The 16,313-nt window shown below is 37.1% G+C and overlaps 1 protein-coding gene and 1 long non-coding RNA gene across 2 annotated transcripts; both read right to left on the reverse strand.

The window, feature by feature from the left end:
• Positions 1 to 357: 357 nt before the first annotated feature.
• On the reverse strand, positions 358 to 11,014 carry LOC143746666 (uncharacterized). Its single transcript, XR_013206595.1, has 2 exons — positions 10,575 to 11,014; positions 358 to 1,118 (listed from the first exon to the last, which is right to left on the reverse strand). It is a non-coding gene; the product is annotated as an uncharacterized LOC143746666 (long non-coding RNA).
• Positions 11,015 to 12,430: 1,416 nt separating this feature from the next.
• On the reverse strand, positions 12,431 to 14,871 carry foxa2 (forkhead box A2). Its single transcript, XM_077238622.1, has 2 exons — positions 14,609 to 14,871; positions 12,431 to 13,899 (listed from the first exon to the last, which is right to left on the reverse strand). The coding sequence occupies exons 1-2, from the start codon at positions 14,678 to 14,680 to the stop codon at positions 12,739 to 12,741; spliced, it is 1,233 nt and encodes a 410-aa protein (XP_077094737.1). The 5' UTR covers positions 14,681 to 14,871; the 3' UTR covers positions 12,431 to 12,738.
• Positions 14,872 to 16,313: the final 1,442 nt, after the last annotated feature.

Below are 16,313 nucleotides of genomic sequence, written 5' to 3' on the forward strand. Positions count from 1 at the left end.
ATCCATACGTCAAAATCCACAAATCAAAATTATAATTTGTGGATTTCGACGTATTTATTTTGTTTCGTTAACAAGTTCATCCAAGTAAATTACAACCATAAATTATCATTTAAAACAACAAGCGACCGCCATTCTCAATCAAGTCGAAACTATACGAGTTGACTTTTTAGATTAATTTATCTCTTGTAAACAAGGGAATTTCCACTTGATTCTATATGGATTTCAAAACGATGACATTATCAGTGGTGACCTCATACGAGGCTTAGTCAATTTGTTCCATATTTTTCTGCATCATTTTTACAGTAGCCTATGTTAGCAGCCATGTCAATGGCAAAACAAATCACACATAAGCCTACATGATCTTGAGTCCATTTATTAATATAGGTTTTTAGAGCTACTGGTATATGTACTCATGTGTGAATGACAAAATTAAAATGATTTTTTTGTGTGTGTATGAGGGGGGTGGGGTGATGGGGGGGGGGGGTAATCTATTAATGTATTAATGTATGGCTTTAGATGGCTGAACATCTATTTTATAAAAGCATTGTATTTTTCCATTTATGTTTATGCCTATTTATGATGCTTAATTAAGAATCCATAGCTCCTTAGGTCAAACTGTAATAAAACAGCATACTTTAATATGCCAATTTAGAGCCTTAATTGTGAAGTGAACATTCAGGCAGAGACCGTCAGTGTTGAGTCAGTGACTCCGGTTGGTTGTCCTGTTGGTGTGGACGGGCGCCCATGTCTCCAGGCATGGCAGCCTGTGTTTGCAGTTGTCCCTAACAGCAACGACCAGCTCCAGCCCAAACACCTGTGTTTGCTTTTGCACTCACTCCCCAATCTTCTCGGTGCAGGTCACATGATCTGCAGATAGCCCCGGCACCATGGGAATACAAAAGCAGGGGCTTTTAGCGCTGTTAATCATTAACGTCAGGCTTCCTTGTGCCCCTCTCTCTTGACGTTGCAGATGTGAATGTTATCTTGCTCATGCATCCAGGTCAGACGTGACTATGGGTATAGCTGCAGGTGACCGTGGTTGATGGAACGGGTTGAACCAGCAGTTGCCATATAATGAAGAGGCATGGCATGACGGTGAAGACGGCTGCTGATTGGTTCTAAAAAGAAAAACACACTCAACATGATTACAGCGTAAAATGATTGCACACATTGAAAAAAAATATATATATATAACAGCAACCATCAGGGTCTTGTTTGACATGGAGACTGAGAACTTGGAAGTAATAATAAGTGATTAAAAGTGATTTGTGCTAACATTCAACTTTAAAGAATTACGTTGACTGAAACAAAATCCTGTACTGAAGAAAAAAATACTAAGATTACTCTGATTTCATTTCTACTTCAACTTGTTGTTGGGTTGTTCCAAAGACACCAACAAAAATAAAGGCTCCAAAAAAGAAGTCTTTTTTTTTTCTTTTCTTTTTTTTATGGCAATGTATTGAGAAAATAAATAATTGATAAGTGAAAATAAGTGAACAGTTCTTAAAAGAACCATTTTGTCTTAGTGTAAAGAACTTTTTAATAATCTAAAGAACCTTTTTGTGCATTGGAAAGGTTTCATTGATGTTTAAGGTTCTTCATGGAAGCATAGAAATAATAAACGTTAGTTTAGGAGTGTAGAAATGGGGTTTATAGGTACAGCTATGCAGAAATATTTAATGAGCACTTTATCAGTAAGGCTTCAGTTGTAGTATGTCTGTAGTTAATCATTCCTAACAACAAAGTCATATATTGATCAAAAAATGTTAGGAAGAGGCTGAAAAACTAAGTCAGCAAATATCTTCGCTATATAAATGTAGGTCTGAGGTTAAATTTTGTATCTGTGAGTTACCTTTGCATTGTCTTATTCTAGTTATAGTAGAATGAATTGCTACTAGTAGAATGAAATACCGTTTATTCATTATTTGATATTGCAATATGGGCAATCTAATGAAATGGCAAACCTGTAAAAATACAGGTTGTGTTAAATACAATTTAACTTTAAGAAACATGACTCAACCCACAATGTTCAGACATCCCGCCAGATTTACACCACACATTGTTTGTTTGTTCACCCTGGACTCTAATGATAAGAGCCTGGAACAGGAGTTCACCACGGAAATCACTAGTTGACCAGACGATGTGCCCCTGATGAAACTCCCACCCACACACACTCATGCATTACCACACTGCTTCTGTCAAAGAAATAAAAAGCGGATTATAAAGTGGCATATTTCCTGAGCCCGGGCCAATGGGGAAATAAATAGTTCATTTGTTGAGTCAGAGCAGGTCCTAACTGTAGTGAGCTTTAAACAAAGGTGCCTGTTTACCGGCAGCAGGTAGAAGATGGATAGCTGGTTAAACATTGCTGGCATACCTGGCCGGTGCCATGGGCCGGTCAATGAGACGTACTGAGGGGACATTGTGTGGTCGTGTCTTATCTCTGCGGTTCTCTTTTAGACCAGACCTGTGAGTGAGAGCGAAAGGAACCTTTGAAGAGAAACAGATTCAATGTTTGGGCTTTTTGTTTATCTTTTTTTTTTTTACTGAGTTGTTCAAATGTAGCATTTCTCAAAATAATGAAATTTAATTTAAAAAATTATTGGAAATATGTATATAAGTGCAAGGAGAAGTGGGTATAGTTTTAAAAGCCAAATGCAAAACTTTTTTTTTAAAGTGTTACATTAAGAGAATAACTAGTGGTCTCCTTTTTACCTAGTTTACTTTAGTGTCTCTCTCTCTCTCTCTCTCTCTCTCTCTATATATATATATATATATATATATATATATATAGCAAACAATGGACTTCCATTTAAGATGTAATTTATTTATAATATATTTATAACATTGATTTTTCTTTACATGTAAAAGCCTCACAAATGCAATTTAATACGTAAATCCTTCACCATATCAATTAATTCATTCGTGGAAAATTTGCAGAATTTAACAGAAATAATTTTATTAATTTTATACTCTTGTATTGGGACATACCTAGCCCTATTTTATTCTTCATTTTTCATAGCATAATACCTAAATAAACGTATTACTCACACCTTTCACAGCTCATGGACTCTCAGTTAATGCATGAAAAAAATACTGTATCACTGTTGCGCTTCACTCCGGTATACGCAACAGCCCTTCACCAGGGTGTGTTTTTATTCGTGTGTGTTCCCATAGCCGTATCCTTGGCATGTTCCGGTACTTGCTAATCACCCAGATTTTGTGTGTTTCATCTTATATGAGTCAGTTGTTCTCAGCTATTTCTGTGCAGTGGGGATCTGCGTCATGTTTCAACAAAGCGATTCTCAGCACCCATAAATTACACAGTGGTGGCAACTTAAAGAAGTGCTGAAAAGCCATGAACAGAGCTTTACTTTACTATCAGTGAAGCGTAAGACTGCACCATCCCACACACGACCTGTTCATATACACTTGCACAAATGTGCATGCGTACATACTTGCACTTACATGCTTGGACTTACATGCTTGCATATGAAAAAGAAAAAGAAAAACACACAACACAAACAAATCTTTGTACTCTTTCTTTTTAAAGTCACTAACTCTTTTTGGTTTCCAACATCCTTCTGACCGAGCAGTGAAATTTGTCAACTTGAGATCCCATCTCTTAAATCGCAAATGCATTAGATTAGTCTATGAGTAAAATATGAGAATAAAACTGACTCTTCTTAGATTCAGTTATCTTGCTGCCTACGATGTCCATGTTCTTTTTCTGATTTGGTCCTGAAATAAAAAAAAACTTATCAGAGATCAACATTAATTTAAACTGACTAAAGGCTGTTGTGTGTGAGGTACATACTGCAGTGTAAAAAATATGTGGTTAGTTAACCTAAAAATTATGCCTAAATTTATGACTGTAAGAAACTGACTAGGTTTCTTTTTAAGGGTTAAATCAGACAGAAATGGAGCTTAATTGTAATAGTTATGTGGGTAACACTTTACAATAATGTTAGTTAACATGAACTAACAATGAACAATTCTTCTAGAGCATTTATCTTAATTTCAAGATTTGCTAATACATTTTTAACCGTGTAACTACTTTTTGCAGTGTGCAATCGCAACAAAGAAACATATAGGCTTTCTCTTTAGGAGTAGCCATTGCATTGTCATCCCTCGTTCTTTTTTACTTTCTGATCAAATTTCATATTGTTTTCTTTTGCTACCACTCATTTGTGAAACAAATTGTAGATCAGAGAGCTAGTGTATCATTAGCACATGGGGTATGTGATCAGAACCCTTATACTTGACAAGATTGTCCTCACAATTGATTACATTGTCCTCAAATCTCAATCTTGACCCCCTTTTAGCCTCAACCGTCCCCTGCCCATGCAAAGGTGAAGCCCAGATATATGCACAACATGTAGCATGAGCGTGTTTGTTCCTGAAATTGTGAAAAGCGACGCTAAAGTATCTAAATGACCATACAGTACAACATACAATGAGAGTTAAACACATGGGGCAGCTGGACTCTTATCTGAACGAAACCCAGCAACAAAGGAGCCCTAAGACTAAGAGGCTTGATGCATGGGAAAGCTATGGGCCAGCTATTGTGACTGCCCTTCTGCTAAGCAAATAGTCCAAACTGTTCATTCCCCGTCTTCCATTCTCTCGCCGGCACATTGTTTGTGTCCTTGCATTTCATTCGGCAAGGAAGATTGCTCTCAGGCCCAGTGAGCAAACAGTCCAGAAAAGAGCCGGCTATCTTCTGCTGTTCCCAGGAGAACTAGCATTTTGATTTGGGCTCCAAGCTGTCAGAGGATTGGAGAGTTGATGTCAGGGTGCCTGAATTAATTGCTTTAAGCCGAGGAGGGGGCTGACTACGTTTACCGCCAACTGTTCAGTAAGATGTCTCTTAACAATTACGCCCTCGACTTCGGTCGTGAGCTCCTCGGTTGTCGGCTTTTATATTTTAGAAACATGCCGCAGATGCCTCAGGATCTAGATTAAATCAACTTGCATGTATGGTCAATGTTAGTCTGATGTGGTGAAAAGTAATTTCTGAGCATTTTCCAAGTCAAAAAAGAGCATATTTATACTGTTGGATATTACACTGACAGAACTGTTCGATTGACATTTTTGTCTGTTTTATTACGGGTCAAACTTTTTCCACCCTTTTCCTTTGCAAAGTGAAAATTTTCTGACTGTTTTGAGTAGCATGCAACATTTTTCCAAGCCAAACAACAATTTCTAAATGTCACAAAGGACATAGCTGTTTCGTCAAGCACCATTTAACATCTGAAATTAATTGTAAACTCTATTGTTCTTGTCCGTTACCATCAATGGGCACTGCAAATGCTAAATAATGAATCTTCCCTATTCCCATTTTCCCCTTTTTCTATAGCATTTGCATTGTAAAGGCAATATGAGCCTCAGCCTATCGTATGAAAGGCCTCTCATATATGTCTTCTTGCTCATATCCATCATCTGATTTGCTTTGAATGTGGCATAATTGCAAGGCATCCACCAACAATGCTTTGTTTTGCATGTAAAAATGTCTCTGTGGATGATTTGCATCGGTATAGGTTTGCATTGGTTGTAGAACGGTCTATGGGAGGAATGACCTCAATGATGGGTTGAGCCTTTTAAACTTCCTAATTCACAGTTATGGTAACGGTTGTTGCTAGTGATAGCCTACCAAACAAAGCCTTGTAAAATTTAAAAGCTACAGTTTTCTGAATTGCGCTCAGAGGTTGTTTATCAATGTTATATGCTTATGTTAAAGCCATCTGTTTGCATTATTTCAACTCATTTTTAACAATTGTTCGACTGTGAAATTTGTGGTAAAACTACATTACCCAAGATGCTGCACAGAAAATTCCACCAATCAGAGAGTTGCACGAGCAAATAACACCAAAAGAGCTCTGCAGGGAACGCATTCCCATGAAGCAACGGGAATGATGGAATTGCCTTCCTATGCTCTCAAAATACTTAATTATATATATATATATATATATATATATATATATATATATATATATATATATTCTTCTAGAGCATTTACATTTTAAGCTTAAAGGGGCCCTAAAGGGACATGCTGGTGGAAAAAAAGTTGATGGAGGAAAACTTATTTGTTTTTGTTTTTGTTATAAAAACATATTATATTTATTCTCTCGCAAATGTTTTGCATTCCGCTGAGAAACTTGTGTTCGCTCGCAAATAGCTCAAAAGGTTTTGCAGTGAATGCAAAGTTTCTCGGCGGATGGAAAAAAAACATTTGTGAGACAATGCAAAAGCATTAACTTATTATTTTTCCTCCAATCTCTTATTTTTTTCCACCACAATGTCCCTTTAGAGGCTCTGTAATAAACAGCGTTAAATTAATATAGTATTTCACCATCATTTTAAATTCTATTGTCATTCGCAATGTTTGCGAAGGATTGTAGTTATTTCCCTCGGAAAAGACATGAAGAACAGAGTCTTGTAATTTTGTCTTTTTGTGTTATTTTCAAATATTGTTTTGCTTCAAATAAAAGTATGTTGTGATTCAAATAAAAAGGTTGTGGCTCTGTTCAGTGCTAATAACATTTTAAAGAAGAATTTAAAAAATCCCTATTGGAAAAAAAATTAATTGAAACCAACACCCCTGAAAAAGTGGATGAGCAATAATGCACTCTATTTCATGGAAATAGTTTTTTTATGGACTTTTTCAAAGTACATGCTTCACAACTACTGATTCATGGGAATCATCAATTCACAATTGTATTGCTGTTAAAACATACACTTCAGATGGTTATTATAGCTTTAAATGTGGCTAAGGGGCCTTGTTAACGTTCTCACTAATTGATGCTATTGTCGTTGCTTCTGTAAATCGGAAAACAAAGACATGCTCGCCGATAATAAATCAGCCACAACAAAGCAGGAAGCTCTTGATCTGACAGGAAATTGAATTAAACTGTCTGCTATGTGGCTGTCAGAGTGAGGAGTGGGGTTAAACATTGTGTGTCAGGGGACCACTACTGTGTAGCATCTGAGAGTAATCTGTTCTAACCTACCAGAGGCTCTTTAACAGCCAACACCCAGACATTAATCTCTTTGTGATAAATGCATTTATACTGGATTAAATTGAAGATTGCCTTTAGTTTGAGAAAGGGTTGGTGAATTATTCAGGCCTGGGTTGGGGGGGTTTACTTCAAGAGCTGTTGCTATAGAGTCTCTGGGGACACTGTGGAGTTGTTGCGTATGTATTTACTAGCAGGTTAAATTTGCCCGTGGCCGAGAACAACATCCAGAGATATTTGATCAAATGAAAGAACATCAGCTTTCCCATCACGTTTGCTCATGTCTGCTCTTGTTAAGTGGCTTATCAGACAAATGATTTAAATGCAGAAGTAAAATAAAGGAGCTTTATAAACTGCCATCTTTATCAAGTATCACATTGCAGACGCTGTAATAAACATAAGGAGGCATCACCACAAATCTCATAAATCCAGATTTTTTGTGTGCGTTTCCCATGAATGCTTGAGGGAAAAGATTCTCATGAATGTTGAATGAGTATGTCCATCACCCTCTAAACTACAAGCTCCTCAATGTTGAAAAAAAAATGCAGAAATCACCTGTGTGACATACCACTCTCACGTACAATAAATTGGACAAGCTCTATCTTAGAATAACCTATCGCCTTTACCATTTCAGCACTGGGAACACATGCAGGACACAATCTGATTCGCTTTTGTTATGCAGGGAATCACGCCGGGGCATCTGGGCTTGTTTGCCTTTGGTGAGAAATGGAGATTGGTTTGGAGGTCTGAATGAATTGCTGGCGTCTGTGTTTATTGCTTTCATTAAGATTTAATGAGTCAAGTGTCCTTCCCAGTGACTTAGATTTTGTCATTTGACCGCAAGAAACGTCGGGCAAGTCTGTGAACTATGGCATCCATACCATGTACATATGTATGTTAATGTACATAAGACAGCTAAGAGCCTCTCGCTGTCATTTCTTATTTAATATCCTACTTATTTTAGCAATAAAACAGATTCTGCCATTTATCCAGGTAATTTTATCCCTAAAAGATGCTTATGTTTAAGCAGTGAATCGGGTGAAGGGGTTTGTTGAATGGACATGTGGTTTGGCCTGTCTCAGCAAGAATTTCACACCAAGCTGTTGGATGTGTGTGAACACAAGCCTGACCCGTCACTCTCTTCACTCTCTTCTCACACTATTTTCGCTGCATTCGGCCAAATTCTCCGACCACAACACCCTGACAGCATGCAGGCCATTAAACAACAGATCATACAGCCTTTTAACGCTAAAGAATAACAGACAATTTTCCTATTCAGAGTTTGAAGGGTTGGGCATGTACATGACAATAAAAGCAATGTGACACACAAAAAAAGAAAAAAACATCTGGAGATGATTCATGTCAAAACAATGCCACATACTTATCCCTTTAATTACCTAATCTGCATGATAGTAATTTGCTCAATAAATGCTCATGAGTGTTTTATTTAGAAAATAAATTAGTTCATATCATATTGATAAAGTAATCTCCAACAATGTATTTATGCACTTCATGAAATGTGAGAAAATATGCATAACTCCAGCCAATGAAATGTGAATTACAGCGCTAGATTAATTCGATTTTTTGTTTACTGTGTGGAATGAATCTTATACATTTGATCAGGTTATTGACTTAAAGAGACAGAGGCGTGTCTATTCATTCTTGTCATTTTACGCAGATTATATTATTTTATATTTTAAATATATCATTTTATTTATTAAATTATAATAAGTAGTGTAAATATAATATAAAAGCGTACTCCAGATTTTATGATATATAAAAAAAGAAAACAAATTATGGTTATTTCTGGGGAGGGGGGAATATTAGCCTATTCATGGAAATATTAGCCTACTTTGATATATTATTAGTCTAATTATTGTTGTGATGACTGTTGTTGTTTATATGCATTATAACTATTTTTTCATAATCTGTTTCTTTTTTTTTGGGGGGGGGGGGGGGGTTGACTAGTTTTACATGTAATCGCATTGCGCAGCGTTTAAAATGCCTTAAAGACTATTACAAAGACTAATCTAATCCTATTCGGCATATTGCAGTGAAACTGCCTTTCTAACTTTAGGGCGTAGATTAGGCGTCTGTGTTGAGCATTAATATAGTGTGGGACAGCAGCAGGATTAAGAGTATTTGGTCTTAAATCGGGTAGTGTGAACGGTCCCTCCCCAGCAATGTGTTAAAGCGGCATTACAGCTTGTAAGATGGGTGTCCCGCAGATCTCCCTGGAGACCAGCTCCACTTGGGTGTTCCAGCACTGAGTATAGAGCAAAACACGGGCTAAAACCATTAGATGACCCGATGTAGGCCTACTGATTCAAATGCTACCACATCCAATTAACTATTTCATTTTATCTATTTTTATTTTTGTTTCCATTCCAAAATTAGCTAGCACTAAATGTATAGTTTATGTAACAATATCAGGAGTTATTGTGCATTCAAATGAGGAAATATAAAGGAAATAAGTTTAAAAATAATTTCCATTAATTTAAGTGTACAATAACTAACAATTTTTGTTAACCATTAGGCCTGCATTATAAAGTATGTTTGTGACGCACTTAAAAGTTTAGGTGATGATGCCCATTGCTCTCCTTGAGAAACTTCATACTCTTAATGAGAATTTTGAGGATCAGTTGTTTACATTTTGGCTTTCATTTGCAGTATGATGTGCAAATTGGACGACTCCAATTAAACAGGGTTACCTAAATGAGAAGGGGAAAACACACTAGGGAAAAGCTGATCTCGCTGCTTTAACAACAGACATTTGCTTGTTTGTTTGAATTCTTTTTAATTTATAGCTTTTTAAAAATGTCCACGATGTTTGCAAAAAAATAAAAAAACATATATAGGTATTAGTAATCGAAATATAGCTATATTTAGATCTCACTTTTATATTGTATATCCTTGAAAGTATACCCTAAAAGCATAGGAGTTTTTCATTCCAGGCCTTCTGTTTTAAATAATCACTAGTATAAAAATACTAATAATAGGCCTACTACTAATAATAATTATTATTATTTTTATTTTTATTTTTATTATTAGTATTATCATTATTTTCGTTGTTGTTAATAATGATGCTTATTTTGTTAGAATTGTGCAGAACCACAAGAGAAACCATTTGAGTATAGCTACCATTCTTTTCTTTTTTTCTTTTCTTTTTTTTATTAAACCTGGGGCCAGTTGCATATAACCACTATATTAATGGTCTTAAGAACTAGTCTGACCAACTAGCAGTTATAGTTAGTAGTTAGGTAATCGGTCTTACTTTTCTGTATCAAATTAGACGTTTTAAATCTACGTTTTATGTAAATGACTTTAAAAAGTAGCCAAATGAACAGTCTTAAACAAAACAAAAATTCTGTCCGTAGATTTTCATGTTAACACTTGTTTTGTCTTTTGTCTTTGCGGCCAAAATAATCGAATGTCTAACTTTTCTCTTTCGTTAAATGAGAAAAAAGCGTAAAATAATTTGATCATTTCGTCGCATTGCCTGCGCGTTCATCTCGACAAAGCAATTTTTTCCGGAGGAAAAACATCATTGCTATGTACCTGAACTCCATTTGATGGGCATCAGTTATTGGGAAGGCGAAACCAATGCATTTCTTCTCCAGTATCATTGGCATCAATCAGCTAAAATAGCCATCTGACAGTCTGCTGAAAGAGCCCCTTCACATCACCACTTGAGTTGTGTCTGTTCAGCGTCCAGCACTATTGCCATGAAATCGAAGTTGCGCGCAAAAAAACCCATTACGCGAAACACACAGCACGCATCGAAAGTCTCAGCAGCAGCAGAAGCGAGCTGGATTTAATCATGAAAATGTTCGTACCTGTCCTGGAGTCTCTCCCGATGCCTTCTGCACAGGGCTGGGAAGCCTCACGGCATTTATTTGAGCTCAAACTCTGTCACTGTTGACTTTAGCAACAAAGCAAAGATTTCACTGCCCCGCTAGTTTAAAAAAAATGATTATTTTACCAAGATATCGATCAGTGCGCTATAAAAATTCAGCCTAGCATTATGTCTAAAACGAGGGGCACCGAAATTTAATTTCTGTGTAAATTTACCTAGAAGTGACGTGTTCTTATTCAAAGTTTACACTCGTGTGATTTGATTGCTCATGTACACATCCTATATGTATTAATACCGCCCTTTTCATTGTTTACCAGTTTGTGTTTATTCGCAGATCATGGGGGTTTGAAATACAATGGAATGGACTGAGAACTAAAAGCACAGAGGTAACGAAACCAGGCCTTCTTTGACATTATTCAAGTTGAGGGATAATTCTGTCCGCGCGCACACTCGTGTGATCATCTGTTTCACACAGGTGACTTATTGATATGCAAGTTTACTAATAAATGGGGAAAGCCTGTAACACAGCTTCCTTATTTGTGCCTGTCTAATATATGCCCCTCCACTCAAATATTTATTTTTCTGTTATTAATTAATAGGGCGTATTTTTCCAGTGTTTACATCAAATAGGCCTCACATCTTATTCATATGTTGGAAAGAAACGAGAGATGTTTCTCTGTTCTGAAATTTTCAGTTTTATTTATGTCTGTTGCCTCATTTTGTTGAATTATCCTCATCTTATATTTGTTGCATTCAACGCCATTAAACTATACGAGAGATAGAGATCTTTACCTATATATATATATATATATATATATATATATACGGAACCTCCCTTGTCTGTCGTTATATATAAATCCATATATATATATATATATATATATATATATATATATATATATATATATATATTAGACAAGGGAGGTTCCGTATATATGTGGCATATAAAATTTACAATAGCTATAATATACAGTACACATTGTTTATTTATACATATAATATAAGTATAATATGGCCTACACATTTTTATATATACTATGCAAATAATTTGCGAATCCATAAATGATTTTTAAAATGGCTTTATGAACACAACACTACTGTCGTGATGGGGGAAAATATATTTCAAAGGCTAGAACCGCTTTTTTACGTAAAATGCAACACATCTTTCAATAACTTAAAGGCAGAATTTGTAAATAGTTTAATTCTGAATATTTAGGGCATTGATGAATGTTTCGAAATATATATAGGCTAATTAAATGCATTTCAGCTTATTTCATTTATCAAAAAAATTAACTAATTTCATGATCTATTTTTCTGTTTTTATTGTTGATATTAATTTAGGTCAGGGTTGAAATGCAAACAAATTCAAGAACATTTCTATCAAATTAATTCGATCTATATAATTTATCTGTGGCATGATTCGATATAAATGTGTAGCTTCACAAGTAGTGGTTCGTATATGTGTAAAAACATTGGTAAGTCGTTGAGAAAAAATGACGCTTATTATTATTATTGTCGTTGTTGACAGCACAATAACACAAAAGAGAGAAAATCAGAATTGAGGAAAAAAAATCCAAATAACACTTTAATATAGATTCTGTTCTTGTCATCAACTACAAGAATACACATTTACAAGCCATAAATAAGTTTACACAAGTGATTGAAGAAGTCCAATCCGTCCGCAGTCCTTCGGTGTGATTTTGGTCCATTTTCAAAAGCCGCCTCGAAGAGTTCGTCACATTTTCAACATTTCTTTTACAAAATAATTACTAATGAACATCTAAATGACCGGGAAACGTCAAAAATCAGAATACATATACACAACCATTTTACAAATGTACAAATTGTCACAATGTCCGTGCGGGTTTAGGAAGAGTTCAGGATGGGCCTGGAGTACACACCTTGGTAATAGGATGTGTCCGGCGAATCCAGGCCCGCTTTGCTGGCCATGGTGCCCATGGATAACGCGCCGGCCATCGGAGAGCCGTAACCGTAATGCATCACTTGCTCGTATGTCTTTAGGTCCATTTTGTGATGCTGTTGCTCCGAGGACATGAGGTTGTTGATGGAGAAGGGGTGATTGAAGGAATAGTGGTGTTCTGGCTTCAGGTGTCCTTCATGCGCCAAAACAGAGTGATGTTGCGCCAGGAGATGCTGCGCCTGGGAGGTCGGAGAGGCTGTGTGCTCCGGGCTCAGACCCTGACCCGACTTCATGTCAGACAGGGATCTTTTGTGCTCGTTGCTAGATGAGTTGGAATGAGGAGACTCGTTCCCGTTGCAGCTCTCGGAGCTGCTGTTCGATCCGCCCTCCGATGTTTTCCGACCCGGCTCCTTGCTAAGTTTCTTAACGTCGCACTTGAAGCGCTTTTGCCTTCTCAGATAGCAGCCGTTTTCAAACATGTTCCCGGAGTCGGGATGAAGGGTCCAGAACGAACCTTTGCCTGGCTTATCCGGGGAGCGTGGGACTTTCAGGAAACAGTCGTTGAAGGACAGCGAGTGGCGGATAGAGTTCTGCCAGCGCTGCTGGTTCTGTCGGTAAAAAGGGAAAAGGTCCATTATCCACTGGTAGATCTCGCTGAGGGTCAGCATCTTACTGGGGGACTGCTGGATGGCCATGGTTATTAGGGAAATGTACGAGTAGGGTGGCTTGGCGTGCGTGTAGCTCCTCCGGTAGGTCTTCGGGTCCCTCGATCTGTTTATGTTCGACTGGCCGTACATGGGGCTCATAGCGTTCATGTTGCTGTACGAGGTTAAGGCGTTCATGGAGGGTGCTTGCGCTGCCATTGGGCTCATGGTCGGGCTCAGGGCTGCACTCATGCCCGTCATACCCGCACCCATGCCGGCCATCGCTCCCGCACCGGGGGACATGCCTGTCATTGAAGGACTCATACCCGTGTTGACATAGGACATGTTCATGGTGTTTGCTGCTGTCATGTTTGCAGTCGAACTCATTCCGGACATAGTCATATAAGTGTTCATGGAGTTCATTCCCAGTCCAGTGTTCATGTTGCTGACCGATGTGTAACACTGCGAAATAAATCAGATAATGCGATTAATTAATGCAACTTCAAGTTAGTTTAAAACTCATTTGGCTTGGCTAACATAAAAATAAAAACATTAAAGTAACTTAAAAATAACAAGGTTCCCTAAATGTTATTTAATCGTAGCCAAATCAGAACTGTTTGTAGCCTATTAAATATCTCGTTTAGTTGGGTTTTTAAAAACTATAAAACTGCAAGATATTTAGAATCATTCGTCAGGATAAATTGAAAGTTTGTTTTCGGGAGGATTTTTTACTTTTATTTATTTATTTATTTATTTATTTTGGTCACTATTAGGTTTCCAACATAGGCTATTGCAGAAAAACGCTGTTGTTGAGTCGATATTACCGCCGCTCAGAAATTAAAAAACAATAATAGTAGCTTATCTGTTCAAAAGTCAAACGCCCGTGGTTATTTTCGCTTCTGGACGCCCGATGTAGTTGAATTATAAGACCCATGTATTCGTCGGTATCCATAATTGGAAATGAAAAGTTTGCATTGCATGTCAAGCACAACTTTGTTAGGATAGTGCAGGGCGTCGAGATGATGGGGGAGGATTTGGAGGCGCCTCAAGTCAATATTTGATCTCAAAGTTAATATTATCTCAGGGCTAATATTGAGTTGTATAAAACCGGATCGGATTCCGACGAGGAGAAAAAAAAATACATATATATTTATTTAGGTGAGTTACCCACCTCGGGCTCTCCGTAGTAAGCGCTCCAGTCTGCTGCGTGTTCGTGTCCCTCCATTTTGACAGCACCTAGCATCCTGGAAAAAACTCCTTCTACTTTTCAAAACGCTTCCCCACACGAGAAATGCTGGTATTGTGTGTCCTTTGGCAGCCAAAAGAGGTGCAACCACGGGATACACTCGTGTCGTCGTCGTGCTCTCCTCCTGTCAAGAGCTGGCGCATAGGTGTGTGTGTGTGTGTGTGTGTGTTTCTGGTTGAAATGACGCCTGCTGCTGGCTCTTAGCGCTGTGATATAGCTCTGTGCGCCCGGGCGAGCCTCCAATCCCTACTGCTTCACTCGGCCCCTATTTGAATAATCTGCTCACACCTAGGCGTGAGACTTCTCTATTTGCCCCCCTATTGTACACCTGCGCAGCTTGAAAAGAGCAGCCCCATTTGAAAAGATTCATTATATCCTAATCTTATTGTATTCCAGCGGGAGAAAGGGGGAATAGAAATTTGGACTACCGTGAGAGGAGTGGTTTGAAATCACTTCCAGATAAATTTGGGGAGAACGCCAAAAGCTCTGGGTTCAAGTATATAGGCTTTATTCATTCTATATATTTGCTGTTTTGTTTTGTTTTTCATAATTCACAAGCAGCATTTATCATGCACAACCAGTGGTAATCGAAGTTAAATGCATGACATATTTAAGCAAATCAATCTCACTTTGTTTTATTATTGTTATTATTTTATTTAGCCTAGTTCTTTCTCTTTTAAAGCCCAAACATTTCCATTAAACAAAATGTTTAACTGTTCGTTAAATCTTCAAAAGTAGCCTAATTGAAAAAGGACAGCTGGCTGTAGCCTTTAATTCTGTAATAAGATTAATTATGAGAGAAACAAGGATGACAATGATACAATGATACCAAATGATAGACAATGGTAGATCAAAACACGTAAATGTTTTCGGCTGTTTTGAATTAATTTGTTTACCTGCGCTCTAGTTTATGTAACTAATAGCGGTACACGGTTTGCTGATGTAAGAGCAGGTCATCGGTGTTGATTCTGCAAAGCTCAGTGGCAAGATTTGATTGCCTTCATTAAACAAAGTATCCTAACATTTATTCACTTTGTTTGACTGTCCACGATATTTAGCTGGTGGTGGCTTGGTGCACAGGCTGAAGACAACGAAATAACAGTTTCTACTTTATACAACGTAACTGCTTAGATACTTTTAAAGTCTATATTTCATATCCTTCTTTAGGTCTTTGATGGTATGCGATTTGGTTTTTAAAAAAATATATGAGTGCGCCCTCTCTTGGTATACAAATTGATTTTTCCACAGAAATAGCCGCTCAGTTGTTATCACCTTAAAATAACGTTCATGATTATTTACTTTTTTATCACCTTATTACATTACTTAATGTTTAAGAGATCACTTAGTTACTTAGTTGGTGCCATTCAAATATGCTAGTCGAAACATGTCACGAAATATATTTTTATGTAGCCTATCCTACATTAATGCTCAAAGCAAGCGTGTAGCCTACATTAAATGTAGGCTACTGATTTTTTTATGAATAGGCTAATGGAAATGTTTATATATAAATGATCAAAAGCATAAACGTTACAGATTGGTTTTAAAATTATTTGATATATTTACATTTTAGCTAATTTTGCAGACTGAACATTCCTTAGGCAATAATTTTAATCAAACAACTTATTTAAAT

Source organism: Siphateles boraxobius, unplaced genomic scaffold (assembly GCF_051911475.1).
Source record: "Siphateles boraxobius isolate OS27281-9 unplaced genomic scaffold, OSU_SipBor_1 22, whole genome shotgun sequence".
NCBI classification, from domain to species: domain Eukaryota; kingdom Metazoa; phylum Chordata; class Actinopteri; order Cypriniformes; family Leuciscidae; genus Siphateles; species Siphateles boraxobius.